The sequence below is a fragment of the Pristiophorus japonicus genome, chromosome 4 (assembly GCF_044704955.1).
Source record: "Pristiophorus japonicus isolate sPriJap1 chromosome 4, sPriJap1.hap1, whole genome shotgun sequence".
Lineage (NCBI taxonomy): Eukaryota > Metazoa > Chordata > Chondrichthyes > Pristiophoridae > Pristiophorus > Pristiophorus japonicus.
Genome location: NC_091980.1, coordinates 119,044,430 through 119,062,235, shown reverse-complemented (window position 1 = coordinate 119,062,235; position 17,806 = coordinate 119,044,430). Strand labels below are relative to the sequence as shown.

At 44.9% G+C, this 17,806-nt stretch overlaps 1 protein-coding gene across 10 annotated transcripts in view; it reads right to left on the bottom strand.

Moving 5' to 3' along the window:
* fam53c (family with sequence similarity 53 member C) overlaps positions 1-17,806 on the bottom strand; it is a 111,257-nt gene that overhangs the window by 58,972 nt on the left and 34,479 nt on the right. For 8 of the 10 annotated variants that reach the window (XM_070878537.1, XM_070878535.1, XM_070878545.1 and 5 more), the window contains one exon: positions 2,355-2,412. The exons of 1 other annotated variant lie outside the window; for it this stretch is intronic. In XM_070878537.1, the coding sequence (XP_070734638.1) occupies positions 2,355-2,412 (58 nt within the window). Of the gene's footprint in view, positions 1-2,354; positions 2,451-17,806 lie in introns of all 10 variants that reach the window. One more of the 10 variants, XM_070878543.1, reaches the window with a different exon arrangement.

Sequence of the window (17,806 nt, the reverse complement as noted above, 5' to 3'; positions counted from 1 at the left end):
TGGAGTCACTAGTTGATTAGACAACAAGAGTGGGTTTGAACCCTTGCTAAGCAGACACTAGCACCTCTCCAAAGCAGCATGCACAACTCATCCTAAGGTGTGCAAGTGCACTGCCATCAACTACTAATCACAGTACCACATTATTCCACAGCTGGAGGAACAGAGTTTCATCAATAACAGCTTGCTCTCAATCAAGGCAAGCACTAAATATTAGATTTGACAATGTATTCACATTAATTGAGATCTAGGTAATGCTTTTCAGCACTGCTCATCTGTAGCTTCAGAGTTTTATCATCAGCTACTTCCAGATTAAACAGTGGTATGCTTCTGCCCCAAACTCAGAGGAGTACTCCCTCATGCACCAGTGTGATATTTTCCATTTCCCACATTAGCCATCCTTGCAGCCTCTCAGTGAGGTTAGCAATCAGGAACAGTGTTGCACCGAGAGACTTTGGCTACCAAGAACTGGATTGCGACGTTGGGCCTTTACAGCTAGGCAGATAACAGAGACTTTCATTCCATCCAATCTGGGTTGGATTGCAGTCAAACTGAACTGTCTGACCTAGTTCACCACCCAATTGCCAAGAATCGCTTTTCAATCTAAGAAAACACAAAGTAAAGCAATACTACACTTTTACTAATATATTAATGTCAATTCACTTCCCCTACATCGTTGGGCTCAATAATTATTTCCATCTGATATCATCACATCATTATCTGGACTTGCCATTTGAAAAACAAGTTTTTTAAAAATTGGAAAGTCCTAAACATGCCACAACAGGGTTTAAAAATGAAAAAGTGTTCAATCGATCTTAAAATGACAGTCAGACTCCGTCTTTAAGAGCCAGCTAAAAAGGTCAATCTGCGACTGGAGAAAAGCCATCATTTCCCTTTCCATTGGTCCTGCCTTGTCTGCAAGGGGAATGATATACATCTCAATTGCAAGTTTCAGGAAAGGGAGACAACTGCACATGTACTGGTGTCTTTGTACTCCATTTCCCTTGTTTCCACATTTTCTGCTTTATAGCTTGGAAGCTCAAAGTTTGTAACTGAGCACATGGATAGCAAATTCCAGCACCCTCCTACTGCTCCACTGCCTTTTATTATGCAACTGCGGGAGGAATGCCGCACAAGCTGCCTGCCCCTACGGTGTCTCTGAAGGGTAGCTTTAAATCATTAAAAACTACAAAAACAAAATGACTAAGGTTATCACATGACAAAGAAGAGTGTTTTTTGTAGATAATCTACGAAGGAACCAGGTGTGTAGCAAGAGCACAAAATTAGTCAACCAGGCCAAGACTGGTAACCTATGATTGACCTCTAAATTCAATCCAATGCATGTGTGCAGACAATTCTATTCTCCTTCCCATACACAATGTGAGAAGTCTGCAGCCTTCATCATATCCCTGCATGTACAGCAAGAAAAGGTTTATGATGTAAAAAGAATTTTATAAACTGGGCCATGACTTGTCAGCTATTGGGTGCTATGGCATTGTTTCAATCTCTATATATTCTGCAACTTAAAAGGAAATTATTAAGACTTGCTCACCAAGCAAACTAGTACAACCATGCCTGCTGGTCTTTAGTGAAGGAGACACCCACCACCACTTTTAAAGCACAGCTTGCACTGGAATCAGGGGCCTAATTCTACAGCATTTTCTCCATGTTGTACTTGGACCGTGTGTATAGTTAGGGAGAGAGTGTGGGAGAAGATCTCTCCACACCACTGGACAGTACTGTGTAAAACCAGCACGTGGCACCACAGAACAGAGACTCCAGTTTGACCCCTGAGACTCCCCGCCGCCCACTGTGTTCCTGATCTTGGACCCACCGCTATAGTGTATGGACGTATGCCATCTTGGGGCCAGCTGAAGATAGCATTGGTATACATCTGAAAAAGGTCATCCACCCACTCGTCCTACTCTAATTGTTTACTAGTACCTCAAAACCATGAAACTCCCTGCCTCTGTCTCCCCTTTTTCCTACAGTTCCTCGGCTTTTAAGGCTGGCATTATATAATTATTACTTCCGTATTCATTTCTTTCCAGCTCTTTCAACATTGGTGTTGTTTTGCACTATACCATGGGCCTTGGCCCTTCACCTAGATTTCAAAATTTAAGTACTGTGTATTGAGGGGAAGCATAGAGTTTTCATAAACTTGAGAATTATATGCAACTGTGGTCATTGCTGCAACTGCATTACAGTGACCCGTTCTGATCTCCCAGATTAAGCAGGTAACAAGTCTGCTCCAGTTCTGAAAGGAGATATTGGAGAACAAACTTTTCATATCATACAACTTAACTCTATAAATATTGGCTAAGTACTGTAGCAGAGAGTCAAGTAAGCGCACCTACCTGGTATGTACCGGTATGGATTCCAGCAGCCACCTTTGTTTGTATTCTCAGGCAGGGGCTGAAAGATCAAAGATGAAGGGAGATAGGTCTCAATATCTGTTACAAGGGACCAGCAAAGAATCAAAAAAAAGTTTACTGACCAGGAAGGGATAGCTTACCTATCAGCTAATGTCTTCATTTTTTCAAATAATAGGTATTCTCCACATAACTGAAGTAGCCTAGCTGGATAGGTTCTGGGAAAACCATGAGGCACATAAAAATATCATGACATTGCACAGAGGTTGCATGTGGTCTCCTACTCCTACAGTGTGTAAAGGCCAGGAAAAGCACCACTGAACCAATGTGTTTTGAGCTGAAAATAATCAGCTAACATTAACCCACAACCCTCTTCTTGCTCAAAAAAAACACTACACCCTTGCAGGGCATATGGGTAGAATTGTGATGAGTGGAGGATACATATTATTTGAATAATGAAAATGACAAGAGACATTCCACATAATACCAAAGCAGTACATATTTAGAAAGGGATCCTGGACTGAACACAGTCCTTGGGATGAGGCAAATGCTGCCAAGCCAGAATTTATTGACCATCAGTAGTTGCCTATTAAAAAAGTCAACTATGCAGTGTGGGACTGGAATTATATGTAGACCAGACCAGACAGGGTGTCTGGTTTCCTTCCTTTAAGGATGTTAATGAATTAGTTGGATTTTTACAACAAGATGCTAGCCGACAAATTATAAACTATATGAATTCAATTTCACAGTTTACCATCGTGGGATTTGAACTCTCAATCTCGGTGTTACTAGACACTACCATAACCACGTGATGATGTTAAGTCCAGACTGTAAGATTTAATAAATGTGCAAGGATTGCCCCATTTTGCATAACCAGTCAAATGGATCCGGACTGAAAAATGTCCAGGAAGCAGCCATGGAACTCATAGAATGACCCTTAATCTGCCCATCTGGGTTTCTGTCCTGCAAGGCACGAGCAGTGCAGGATATATTCAACCAGTCATTAGTTATCTGCTGCTTTGTCCTGGCTCCTTGCACCATAAGAAATGACTAACTGCTGAGACCTCCTGCACTGCTCTGTGCAAGAGTCCAGTAACTTAGGGTTCTGTGAACATCTACACAAAAGGGCAACGGGACATTTTAGTGCATCTTACCGAGAAACCCCGGGCAGCAACTCAAAGGCTGCCGATGAGCAGGCCTTTGGTATAGTTCTGCTGAAAAGTCATTCACCTGAAACCTTAACTCTGCTTCTCTCGTCACAGATGTTGTCTGATCTGCTGAATATTTCCAGCATTTCTGTTTTTATTTCAGATTTCCAGCATCCGCAATATTTTGCTTTATTCTGTTGGGGGAGGGGGATTTATGAGAGTTTTTGCTTTTACTAGCCATCCCCATTGCAGTATGCTGGTCTGCTGGCTTTTCTCAAGATATTCCAGTAGTTCTTTTACTTGTCCCCTGAAAATACATTTCCTATAAAAGGGCAGTTGTAGTATTTACTGCTTTAACTCCACAGGAACCAGTGCAGGGAGAAAGAGACCAAAAGCCAGAGATCTCCCTGCCGGGTTCACGATCTGGATTGCTGCTCCCTGCTGTAGCACAGTAGCCGGCAGTTGAGCTTTCATCAGAGTCAGTAACTCAAAATATCTTCATCCATTTTAGCAACTGCCTGGAGCTATCTCGCCTCTTCGCTTAGGCAGTCCCTCGGAGTCGAGGATGACTTGCTTCCACACAAAAAATGAGTTCTCAGGTGACTACGGTCTCAGTCACAGGTGGGGCAGATGGTGGTTGAGGTGCTTGGGTTGTCGTACGCTCCTTCCGCTGCGTGTGCTTGGCTTCCGCTTGCTCCCGGCGAAGAGACTCGAGGTATTCGGCGCCTTCCCGGATGCTTCTCCTCCACTTTGAGCAGTCTTAGGCCAGGAATTCCCAGGTGTTGGTGGGATGTTGCACTTTTTCCAAGGAGGCTTTGACGGTGTCCTTGAAGCGTTTCCTCTGCCCACCTGGGGCTCGCTTGCCGAGTCGGAGCTCCGAGCAGAGCGCTTGTTTTGGGAGACTCGTATCGGGCATGGCCCGTCCATCGGAACTGATCGAGTGTGGTCAATGCTTCGATGATGGGGATGTTGGTCTGAGCGAGAACACTGACTTTGGTGTGCCTATCTTGCCAATGGATTTACAGGATCTTGCGGAGGCAGCATTGGTGGTACTTCTCCAGTACTTTTGAGGTGCCTGCTGTACATAGTCCATGTCTGTGAAGCATATAGGAGGGCGGGTATCACTACTGCTCTGTAGGCCATGAGCTTGATGCCCGGTTTGAGATCCTGGTCTTCAAGCACTCTCTTCCTCAGGTGACCAAAGGCTGCACTGGCACACTGAAGGCGATGTTGGACTTGGTCATCGACGCCTGCCCTTGTTGACAGTAGGCTCCCAAGGCATGTAAAATGGTCCACGCTGTCCAAGGCCTCATTGTGGATTTTCATAATCGAGTGGAGGGGGGGGGGGGCCGCTGCAGTACTTTGTGGCGGGGGCAGGTTGGTAGAGGATCTTTGTCTTACAACCTGGAGCTGTGGAGCCCTTTAGGTGAACAAAAGCTAGTGGCATTGCATCTGAACTTCGTGACATCCATATTAATAAGTGAGCAGATTCAACCTGACCATTAGCTTAAGTCACTTGCTTGGAAGACCCTGGGTTTATTTTCTTTGGATGGACTTTCCATGCCAATTCAGGGTCAATTTTAAAATGCATCTCCTTTATGGACCCTGTACATTTTGGAGCCGATAATTTGCATACATTAATGATGTCCCATAAGGATCCAACCATAAAGAATCTTGTGGTTAAAAAAAAATCTGCTGCAGTTTATGCAAGATCCAGAAGGAGGCTCCCAGTCGGAGATCAGTCTAACAATGCATCTTCTGGCAATTAAGATTTTCCACCTTCCTCACCAGGGCAGTCCCATTTCCAACCACTGCAGAAAAATGGGAACATTCTAAAGTACACCTTATCATCTCGCACGCTGGTGGGGTTATAGTCAGCCCAGGTATCAGCATTATCAAGGTATTCTGGTAGCTAACAGAGAACTAGGTTGGTTTCAGCAGAACTGTCGAAGGACCCTTAAGTTGAGGGGTCATGATCAGAGACCAACAGATACCTCCGTTCAGGTGTAATGTGCCCTCACTTAGAATTGATATTGATGAGCTCGAGGCACCAAGGGCTCTCTGAGCCAATCGATGTTGGCACTGTCTCAGCCAGAGGCCATAGCACTGTAGGAAGCCTTCATTTCCTCAAACACCAATGAGCACCAGTGTGTATTCACCACTAGCTGACTGCTCATGGATGGATTTCCTGAACTCGCTGTATTCATAGATCTTGTTCTGAATAAGGAAAAAAAATTGCAGCCATTCCATATGAATATGCTCTCTAAATTCAAGGCAAATGTAACCCCACTACTTAAGAAGAGAGAAAATGGGGAACGACAGACTTCAGTAGTGTGACATCAGTTAGAGAAAATGCTAGAATCTATTCTTAAGGACGTGGTAACAGGGCACTTAGAAAATAATAATAGGATTGGGCAGAATCAACACTGATTTATGAAAGGGAAATCATGTTTGACAATCGGTCATAGTTCTTTTTTTGAGGCTGTAACTAGCAGCAGAGTAGTTTTCAAGTCGGAGAGGCTGGGAAATGTTGGTGTTCAAAGGGACCTGGGTATCCTTGTACACGAATCACTGAAAATTAACTTGCAGGTACAGCAAGCAATTAGAAAAGCAAATGGTATGTTGGCCTTTATTACAAGAGAATGAGAGTTTAAGAGTAAAGACATCTTACTGCAATTATATAGGGTCCTGGTGAGATCATACCTGAAGTATAGTGTACAGTTTTGGTCTCCTTACCCAAGGAAGTATATACTTGCCATAGAGGGCATGCAACAAAGGTTCATCAGACTGATCCCTGGGAGGTGGGGGATCGTCCTACAAGGAGAGATTGAGTAGACTCGGCCTATATTCCCTAGAGTTTAGAAGCATGAGAGGTGATCCAATTGAAACATACAAAATTCTTACAGGGCTCGGGTCAGGGTAGATGCATCCTCTGGCTGCGAAGTCCAGAACCAGAGATCACAGTCTCAGAACAAGGGGTTGACCATTTAGGACTGAGATAAGGAGACATTTCTTCATTCAGAGGGTGGTGAATGTTTGGAATTCTCTACCCGAGGGCTGTGGAGGCTCAGTCGTTGTCAGCGAGTATCATCCATCTCCGCCCTTGCCCCAGCTCATCCACGCCTTTGGTTACCTCTAGACTGGACTATTACAACGCATGCCTGGCTGGCCTCCCACATTCTATCCCATGAGGACTAGAGGTGATCCAAAACTCAGCTGCCCATGTCCTAACTCACACCAAGTCCTGCTCACCCATCACCCCTGTGCTCGCTGACCTATTTGAGTTTGAGTTGCAAAATATATACAGAGATTGAAACAATGCCATAGCACCCAATAGCTGACAAGTCATGGTCCAGTTTATAAAATTCTTTTATCATAAACCTTTATGTCAGACTGCTTGTCCGACATAGCAGAAACTTTCTCCAATTGAATATTGGGAAGACCGAAGCCATTGTTTTGGTCCATGCCACTAACTCCGTTCCCTAGCCCCTGACTCCATCCCTCCCCACAACTTCTGTCTGAGGCTGAACCAGACTGTTGGCAACATTGGTGTCATATTTGACTCTGAAATGAGCTTTTGATCACATATCCACAGCATAACTAAGAGCACCTTTGTAACATCGCCCGTCTCTGCTCTTGCCTCAGCTCATCCGCTGCTGAAGCCCTCATCCATGCCTTTGTTACCTCTAGACTTGGCCTCCCACATTCTATCCTACGTAGACTAGAAGTGATCCAAAACGTGGCTGCCCGTGTCCTAACTCGCACCAAGTCCTGATCACCCATTATCCCAGTGCTCGCTGGCCTACATTGGCTTCCAGTTAAGCAATGCCTCGATGTCAAAATTCTCATCCTTATTTTCAAATCGCTCCATGGCCTCAACCCTCCCTTTCTCTGTAATCTCCTCCAGTACCCACAACACTTCCCCAAGATGTCTGTGCTCCTCTAATTCTGCCCTCCTGAGCATTCCTGATTTTAAATCGCTCAACCATTGGTGGCCGTGCCTTCTGTTGCTTAGGCCTCAAGCTCTGGAACTCCCTGCCTAAACCTGTCCACCTCTCTTTCCTCCTTGAATGGCGCTCCTTAAAACATACCTCTTTGACCAAGCTTTTACTCACCTATGCTAATTTCTACTTATGCGGCTCGGTGTCAAATTCTTATCGCATAATACTCGCATGAAGCGCCTTGGGATGTTTCACTATGTTAAAGGCGCTATATAAATACATGTTGTTATATTCGAGAGAGAGATCGATAGATTTTTGGATGTTGGGGGAATCAAGGGATATGGGGACACTGCTGGAAAGTGGTGTTGAGGTTGAAGATCAGCCATAATCTTATTGAATGGCGGAGCAGGCTCAACGGGCTGAATGGCCTACTCCTATTTCTGATGTTCTTATTTATATTCTTGCATTTAGCAAGCAGCAGTACTGTTTGGGGAAATAGCATTCAGTGCAATGATCAAGAGGAGAGATTGTGAATTGACTCTGGTAGATGTTGGCACAGACAAGCTAACCCAACTGTAGCAGCACTCGAGTTTGCTTTTGATACAAGCAAGATATAGCTTGGGCCAGTGCCTATAGCACATCTTACGACTAGAGCCCCTTGCCAAGTATTAAATTCCAAATAGTGCCGTAGCTCTTGTATACTAAAGTGCGACATACCCACTGACACCTGGGAGTCCTTGGCCATAGACCGCCCTAAGTGGAGGAAGTACATTCGAGAGGGCGCTGAGCTCCTTGAGTATCGTCACCAAGAGCATGCAGAAATCAAGCGCAGGCAGCGGAAGGAGCGTGAGGCAAACCAGGCTCCCTGCCTACCCCTTCTCTCAACGACTATCTGTCCCACCTGTGACAGAGACTGTGGTTCTCGTATTGGACTGTACAGCCACCTAAGAACTCATGCTAAGAGTGGAAGCAAGTCTTCCTCGATTCCGAGGGACTGCCTATGATGATGATGATATATACTAAATTATGTTGCCTGGCTTATTTGCTCGTTAGATGACCATATGGGGACTGCAGGATTGATTCCTGGTGTAACTATACAAGCTGAAAGGGGCACAGATTTGCCCCAAAAAGGAACGCCGAATATGGTGGTTCCTGGTTTGGCTGGTGTTGAACATATTAACACCTGGGAAATCTGGACAGGCCAGATACATTAATTGGTCAAGGTAGCCTTGAGGAAGAGTTCATAGAGTGCATGAAGGGTGACTTGGACAGGTTAGGTGAATGGGCAAATGCATGGCAGATGCAGTATAATATGGATAAATGTGAGGTTATCCACTTTGGGAGCAAAAACACAAAGGCAGATAATTATCTGAATGGCGGCAGATTAGGAAAAGGGGAGGTGCAACGAGACCTGGGTGTCATGGTACATCAGTCATTGAAAGTTGGCATGCAGGTACAGCGGTGAAGAAGACAAATGGTATGTTGGCCTTCATAGCTAGGGGATTTGAGTATAAGAGCAGGGAGGTCTTACTGCAGTTGTACAGGGCCTTGGTGAGTCTTACCTGGAATAGTGTGTTCAGTTTTGGTCTCCTAATCTGAGGAAGGACGTTCTTGCTATTGAGGGAGTTCAGCGAAGGTTCACCAGACTGATTCCCGGGATGGCAGGACTGACATATGAGGAAAGACTGGGCCTGTATTCACTGGAGTTTAGAAGGATGAGAGGGGATTTCATAGAAACATGTAAAATTCTGACGGGTCTGGACAGGTTAGATGCAGGAAGAATGTTCCCGAAGTTGGGGGAAGTCCAGAACCAGGGGTCACAGTCGAAGGATAAGGGGTAAGCCATTTAGGATCGAGATGAGGAGAAACTTCTTCACTCAGAGAGTTGTTAACCTGTGGAATTGCCTACCGCAGAGAGTTGTTGATGCCAGTTCATTGGATACATTCAAGAGGGAGTTAGATATGGCCCTTACGGCTAAAGGGATCAAGGGGTATGGAGAGAAAGCAGGAAAGGGGTACGGAGGTGAATGATCAGCCATGATGTTATTGAATGGTGGTGCAGGCTCGAAGGACCGAATGGCCTACTCCTGCATCTATTTTCTATGTTACTATGTTTCTATAAGGGATGGGTTCCTTGAGCAGTATGTAATGGAATCAACCGGGGGCAGGCTATCTTAGATCTGGTCCTGTGTAATGAGACAGGATTAATAAACAAACTCCTTGAAATGAATGATCATAGCATGATTGAATTTCAAATTCAGATGGAGGGTGAGAAAGTTGGATCTCTAACCAGTGTACTAAGCTTAAATAAAGGAGACTATAAAAGTATGAGGGCAGAGTGAGGTAAAGTGGACTGGGAAAATAGATTAAAGTGTAGGACGTTGATAAACAGTGGTGTACATTAAAGGGGATATTTCACAACTCTCAAGAAAAATATATTCCAGTGAGGAGGAAAGGGTGTAAGAGAAAAGATAGCCATCCATGGTTAACTAAAGAAATAAAGGACGGTATCCAACTAAAAACAAGAGCATACAAAGTGGCCAAAACTAGTGGGAGGACAGAAGACTGGGAAGCTTTTAAAAGCCAGCAAAGAACAATTAAAAAAATGATACAGAAAGGGAAGATAGACTATGAAAGTAAACGAGCACAAAATATAAAAACAGATAGCAAGAGTTTCTATCGGTATATAAAAAGGAAAAGAGTGGCTAAAGTAAATGTTGGTCCCTTGGAGGACGAGACCAGTAATGGGGAACATGGAGATGGCAGAAACTCTGAACAAATATTTTGTATCAGTCTTTACAGTAGAGGACATTAACAATATTCCAACAGTGGATAGTCAAGGGGCTATGGCAGGGGGGGGGGGGGGGGGGGCAGGAGGCGGGAGGAACTAAACACAATCACAAAGGAGGTGGTACTCAGTAAGATAATGGGACTAAAGGCAGATAAATCCCCCGGACCTGATGGCCTGCATCCTCGGGTCTTAAGAGAAGTAGCAGCAGGGATTGTGGATGCATTGGTTGTAATTTACCAAAATTCCCTGGATTCTGGGGAGGTCCCAGCACATTGGAAAGCTGCAAATGTAACGCCCCGATTTAAAAAAGGAGGCAGATAAAAAGTGGGAAACTATAGACCAGTCAGCCCAACATCTGTGGTTGGGAAAATGTTGGAGTCCATTATTAAAGAAGCAGTAGCAGGACATTTGGAAAAGTAAAATTCGGTCAGGCAGAGTCAGCATGGATTTAGGAAGGGGAAGTCATGTTTGACAAATTTTCTGGAGTTCTTTGAGGATGTAACAAACAGGGTGGATGAAGGGGAACCAGTGGATGTGGTGTATTTGGACTTCCAGAAGGCATTTGACAAGGTGCCACATAAAAGGTTACTGCACAAGATAAAAGTTCACAGGGTTGGGGTAATATATCAGCATGGATAGAGGATTGACTAACTAACAGAGAACAAAGTCAGGATAAATGGCTCATTCTCTGGTTGGCAACCAGTAACTAGTGGAGTGCCGCAGGGATCAGTGCTGGAACCCCAACTATTTACAATCTATATTAACGACTTGGAAGAAGGGACTGAGTTTAACGTAGCCAAGTTTGCTGATGATACAAAGATGGGAGGAAAAGCAATGAATGAGGAGGACACAAAATATCTGCAAAAGGACATAGACAGGCTAAGTGAGTGGGCAAAAATTTGGCAGATGGAGTATAATGTTGGAAAGTGTGAGGTCATGCACTTTGGCAGAAAAAAAATCCAAGAGCAAGTTATTATTTAAATGGAGAATAATTGCAAAGTGCCGCAGTACAGCGGGGCCTGGGGGTACTTGTGCATGAAACGCAAAAGGATAGTATGCAGGTACAGCAAGTGATCAGGAAGGCCAATGGTATCTTGGCCTTTATTGCAAAGAGGATGGAGTATAAAAGCAGGGAAGTCTTGCTACAGCTATACATGGTTTTGGTGAGGCCACACCTGGAATACTGATGGGGAGACTAGAACTAAAGGCCATGATCTTAAAATAAGGGGATGCCCATTTAAAACAGAGATGGGAAGAAATTTCTTCTGAGGGTTGTAAATCTGTGGAATTTGCTAACTCAGAGAGCTGTGGAAGCTGGGACATTGAATAAATTTAAGACAAAAATAGACACTTTCTTAAACGCTAAGGGGATAAGGGATTATGGGAAGCAGATGGGGAAGTGGAGCAGAGTCCATGATCAGATCAGCCATGATCTTATTGAATGTCGGAGCAGGCTCGAGGGGCCACATGGCCTACTTCTGTTCCCATTTCTTTTCTTAATTAATAGAATATTTGTGATCAACTGAAATATATATCTTAATAATTGGATCCAATGCAGTATAGCAGCTGGAGACTTCATCCCATAATTTTGGAAAGTTCCAAAGAAAAGCATTTAATGGAGGAGTAAAAGTAGTAGCTTAGTGCAACAGGTCTTTGGGCTTTATATGAGGCAGGAATAGAAGATGACATGTGGTACTGACCACTTATGAGGTCATGATGTAAACATGCATACTCTGAACATCGGTTCTGGGGAAACCATTGAGCTGGGCTACACTCCTGCTGCAGGTAGAGAAAGCAAAATGACGAACTTGCTCAGCAAAATAAATTATCTTCCTTATTGCCATTACATGGTTACAACATGTTGACATGTGTTACATTTACAGAACACATGAGATACTATACCTAAATAAATAGTGATGGTGGGTGAACTTTACTGAATGGCTGATCCTAGGGACTACCATCAATGCTAGAGTATATTGCTGTGCTCATCTTGAAAGCGCAGGTTTCAGTTGCTGTACCAATCTTAAATTTCAGTTGGTCGCAAACACCATTAGCAATAGACACCCCAAGTGAGACTGCTGCTGAAGCATCCATGAGGACAAGTTCGTTCAGTGTCTCCTGCTCCACTTAGTAGCATCAGAGCCATGAAGATTCAATATAGGCAGGTCAAGAGGAGGTGCCACAGAATATTGATCAGGAAATGAATGTACTGTGGTATAATATGGGTTTACTCACCTCAAATCAGGTTAGATAAAATGGGGAAAATCATAAAGATGATGTTTGGAATCTGAAAACGTTGGAAGACAAGTTAAAACAGTGTGGGGGCAGAGGGGGTCATCACAGCAAGTCAAAAAAAGTGCTCAAATAGGCAGGCCGATCGAACTAAAAAATATTTTTCCCACCATGGGGAGGAACATGCCATGTGACACGGGGGGCGGGCGGGGTGGCGCAAATCTTTATTTTACAATTTTGCTCAGTTCGAAGACAATTTTTGTGTTTTTAGGATTCAAATGGAGCTTAACCCACATTTTGGAATTCAGCTTTGGGGGCAATTACTGAGTTACACTTAAAACAATTAATTTTTTTTTAAATGAGGCAACAGAAAAAGATACAATCATATTTGCAATAGGAGCAAACTGTAATCTATAATGGCACCACAATTCTGAGACAGATTTTAATAGGAAATGAATGTTAACTTACCACCTCATTGTCCTTTCATTTAAAATATATATATTAAAGCCTTCAAGCGATTAACATTCACTGATTCTGATGTTAGGAACATCAATATAATTGAATGCTGCTTGGCCAGTTTGTCATTTATCACTGCAGGTTTATTTACTGGTGGAAATACATCTAAAGCATTCATCCTGAACACCACAAAGAGCTCCAAATATTTGAGCAGCCGAATAAAGCAAAGTTTACTGTGGACAAGTGATTACCTATTTGTGCACATGCCAGGATAGAAACAGAAATTTACAGCGCAGGAGACGACCATTTCGGCCCATCGTGTCCACGCCAGCTGACAAAGAGCCACACGGCCCTCGGTCAGCAGCCCTGAAGGTTACCTATAAACCCATGAACAATGACAGAAAAGTAAAGAGCACCTGATATAACTGCGACACCCCTTAGTGAAACATTCTACACTCCACCCCAACGAGAGCCATGTGATCTCCTGGGAGAGGCAAAAGCCAGATAAAAACCCAGGCCAATTTAGGGAGAAAAAAAAATCTGGGAAAATTCCTCTCCGACCCATCCATGCGATCGAAACTAGTCCAGGAGATCACCCTGGCCGTATTCAATTCCCTGCAGTAGTTACCATTATATCTGCACCAACCAAGAGGTTATCCAGTCTAATCCCAATTACCAGCTCTAGGTCCGTAACCCTGCAGGTTATGTCACTTTAAGTGCCCACCCAACCATCTCTTAGTGGTGAGGGTTTCTGCATCCACCACTCTTCCAGGCAGAGTTCCAGATCCCCACAACTCTCTGCGTAAAGAAGCCCCCCCCTCCTTCAAATCCCCTCTAAACCTTCCATCAACCACCTTAAAACTATGCACCCTCGTAATAGCCCCCTCCACCAATGGAAACAGACCCTTACTATCCACTATGTCTAGGCCCCTCAATATTTTGTACACCTCAATGAGGTCTCCTCTCAACCTCATCTGTTCCAATGAGAACAAACCCAGTCTGTCCTCATAACTAAGATTGTCCATTCCAGGCAGCATCCTAGTAAATCTCCTCTGCACCCTCTCTAGTGCAATCACGTACTTCCTATAATATGGTGACCAGAACTGCACGCAGTACTCCAGCTATGGCCTAACCAAAGTATTATACAATTTAAGCTTAACCTCTCTGCTCTTATATTCTATGCCTGGCCAATAAAGGCAAGCATTCCGTATGCCTTCTTAACCACCTTATCCACCCGGCCTGCAACTTTCAGGGATCTGTGGACAAGCACTCCAAGGTCCCTTTGTTCATCTACACTATTAAGTGACCTACCACTTAATGCGTATACCCTTTCCTTATTAGCCCTCCCAAAGTGCATCACCTCACACTTCTCTGAATTAAATTCCATTTGCCACTGTTCTGCCCACCTGACCAGTAGATTGATATCCTCCTGCAGCCCATGACTTTTCTCTTCATTATCAACCACACAATCTATAGACAATACACATGTCCCAGTTACAAATTCGGTTCTGCTATTAATATTTTCTGTGGTTTATTGGTGTCTATTGCATCTGTACATGGATCCCATGCCTCTCACATGCCAGAGTGGCCCCTCACTGACCAATTTCTACTTGTATGATTGCATCATCCAGGAATGTAACAATAGTACCCCTCCTGTGATCTGAACTGAATATTCCTGCCTTTTGCATATACCCTCGAATGATCTTTTCAAAAGGCAGACCAAGGAAACATCTGATATGAGGTTAGATACAAATTCTTATGCTACTTTATTCCACAGCAATGGTGGTGAGCAACTCGGTACTCTATTTACCCTCTTCAGGCCTAGCGGGTAGGGCAATAATGTTGCTTGCCATTATGCACTCTCTACCTTCTGCAGTCAAAGGGTTAGTAAAGGGTCTAAGCTGTTGGGCATCAGTTTTATCCTCCACTAGTCAGGACGAAGGGAAAGGAGCCAGGATAATTGCTGCCATGCAAATTCCTCCTCCAGCTACGAGGATGGAAGACGGGACATTTTATGATTACTTTTCGCAATGTCCGATTTTAGGCAATCGTGCAATTGGCCGATCCAATCAATACAAGATCAAACAATAACACTGCAGCTTCAACACTTCGCTGATCTTTCACAGAAATCCTCTTTTTAAATCTGTACAGGATGAGGTAATTAGGCATTGCCTAACTGAGGCTCAAATACAAGCCACAGATAGGATAAATGTTTCCTCTGCTAAATATTACAAGAAGTCTGATTTTCCAAGTTTAGATAGAAAAATGAGCAATTGTGGAGTGTCATCAAAATATCAAGAATCATGTAATAAAGGAAGCATGTCAGTTACCATAAACTAATTGCTATTAAAAGGGGATCCTTGGCCCTTTGCACATCATAGGCAAGGCCACTAGTTTTTCCAAAAATGGATAGAATCACTGCATGAAATCCACAAACCATCAATAAAATTGACTCAGTACCATCTAGTAAAAAAAAGAGAATTTGACTTGTTTATTCGAAGTAAAAAGAGTGGTGCTGGTCACAAATAAATAAAAAGGATGCTGTCAATCCAGTTCAGAGTTGGTGTGGACCCATACCATGGGCTCAAGTTTCAACCCGATTTGCTCCTTTTTTGTGGAGCAACTAGTTTAGAATGGAGCATCTTAGAAATTGCAATTCTCTGCATTTAGTTTGCTCCGGCCCTAGTGAGTTAGAATAGTTTCATTGTAGAGCAGATTTTTTTCCCCCCAAAAGGGGGGGGGCGGGTGTCCAGCCACTTACACCTGTTTTGCAAGTTTAGGCAGCGAAAACTTACTCCAAACTAACTTAAGAGTGCAAATAGGTTTTTGTACGCTCAGAAAAACCTTGCATACACTTAGAAATCAGGCGTAGGGAACGAGAGATGGGCCGGGATTTACAAACATTGAACATTTCACTTTTACAAATAAAGAGCCATCATCAATAATAAATGATAAATAAATCAATAAATCAACAAATAAAATCAACAAAATTAAATAAAAACATTTTTTTTAAATCAGTAAATAAAAATTAAGTTTCTACGCACCGACTGCTGCACCGGGAGCCCTTCAACAGTGTGCTGGGACGGCCACCACTCCCCCACCCCCCCTACCCCCCCCCCCTCTCCTCACTCGTGTCTCTCTTGCTCTCTCTGTGTTTCGGGGGAGAAAGGAGAGAAGGGGGGGGGAAGAGAAAGAAGGGGGGGGGGAAGAGAAAGAAGGGGGGGAAGAGAAAGAAGGGGGGGGGGAAGAGAAAGAAGGGGGGGGGAAGAGAAAGAAGGGGGGAGAGAGAAAGAAGGGGGGGGGAGAAGAGAAAGAAGGGGGGGGAGAGAGAAAGAAGGGGGGGAGAGAGAAAGAAGGGGGGGGAGAGAGAAAGAGGGGGAGGGGAGAGAGAAAGAAGGGGGGGGAGAGAGAAAGAAGGGGGGGAGAGAGAAAGAAGGGGGGGAGAGAGAAAGAAGGGGGGGGAGAGAGAAAGAAGGGGGGGGAGAGAGAAAGAAGGGGGGGGAAGAGAAAGAAGGGGGGGAAGAGAGAAAGAAGGGGGGGGAAGAGAGAAAGAAGGGGGGGAAGAGAGAAAGAAGGGGGGGAAGAGAGAAAGAAGGGGGGGAAGAGAAAGAAGGGGGGGGGAAGAGAAAGAAGGGGGGGAAGAGAAAGAAGGGGGGGGAAGAGAAAGAAGGGGGGGAAGAGAAAGAAGGGGGGGAAGAGAAAGAAGGGGGGGAAGAGAAAGAAGGGGGGGAGAGAAAGAAGGGGGGGGAGAGAAAGAAGGGGGGGAAGAGAGAAAGAAGGGGGGGAAGAGAGAAAGAAGGGGGGGGAAGAGAGAAAGAAGGGGGGGAAGAGAGAAAGAAGGGGGGGGGGAGAGATAAAGAAGGGGGGGGGGAGAGAGAAAGAAGGGGGGAGAGAGAAAGAAGGGGGGAAGAGAAAGAAGGGGGGGGAAGAGAAAGAAGGGGGGGGGGAGAGAAAGAAGGGGGGGGGAAGAGAAAGAAGGGGGGGAAGAGAAAGAAGGGGGGAAGAGAAAGAAGGGGGGGAAGAGAAAGAAGGGGGGGAAGAGAAAGAAGGGGGGGGAGAGAGAAAGAAGGGGGGGGGAGAGAGAAAGAAGGGGGGGGGAGAGAGAAAGAAGGGGGGGGGAGAGATAAAGAAGGGGGGGGGAGAGAGAAAGAAGGGGGGAGAGAGAAAGAAGGGGGAAGAGAAAGAAGGGGGGGCGTTCCTCCCTCCTTGGTTCTCTCCCTCCTTTTCCTCTCCCTCCTTGGTTCCTCGCCCTCCTTTTTCTGCCTCCTGTTCCCTTGTCCTCCCTCCTTTTTTCCTCTCCCTCCTTTTTCCGTCTCCCTCCTTTTTTCCTCTCCCTCCTTTTTCCTCCCTCCTTGTCTCTCCCTCCTTTTTCCTCTCCCTCCTTTTTTTCCTCGCCCCTCCTTTTTCCTCTCCCTCCTTTTTTTCCTCTCCCTCCTTTTTTCTCTTCCCTCCTTTTTTCCTCTCCCTCCTTTTTCCTCTCCCTCCTTTTTCCTCTCTTCTTTCTCTCCTCCTTTTTCTCTCCCTCCTTTCTCTCCCTCCTCTCTTTCTCTTCCCCCTTTTTCCTCTCCCTCCTTTTCTCTCCCTCCTTGTTCTCTTCCTCTCCCCCCCTCCTTTTTCCCTCCCTCTTTCTCTCCTCTCTCCCCCTTTCTCCTCCCTCCTTTCCTTCTCCCCCTCTTTCCTCCCCCCTCTTTTCCTCTCCCTCCTTTTCCTCTCCCTCTTTCTTTCCTCTCCCCCCTTTCTTTCCTCTCCCTCTTCTTCCTCTCCCTCCTTTTTCCTCCCCCCTTTTTTCCTCTCCCTCCTTTTTTCCTCTTCCCCCTTCTTTCCTCTCCCCTCCTTTTTTCCTCTTCCCTCCTTTTTTCCTCTCCCTCC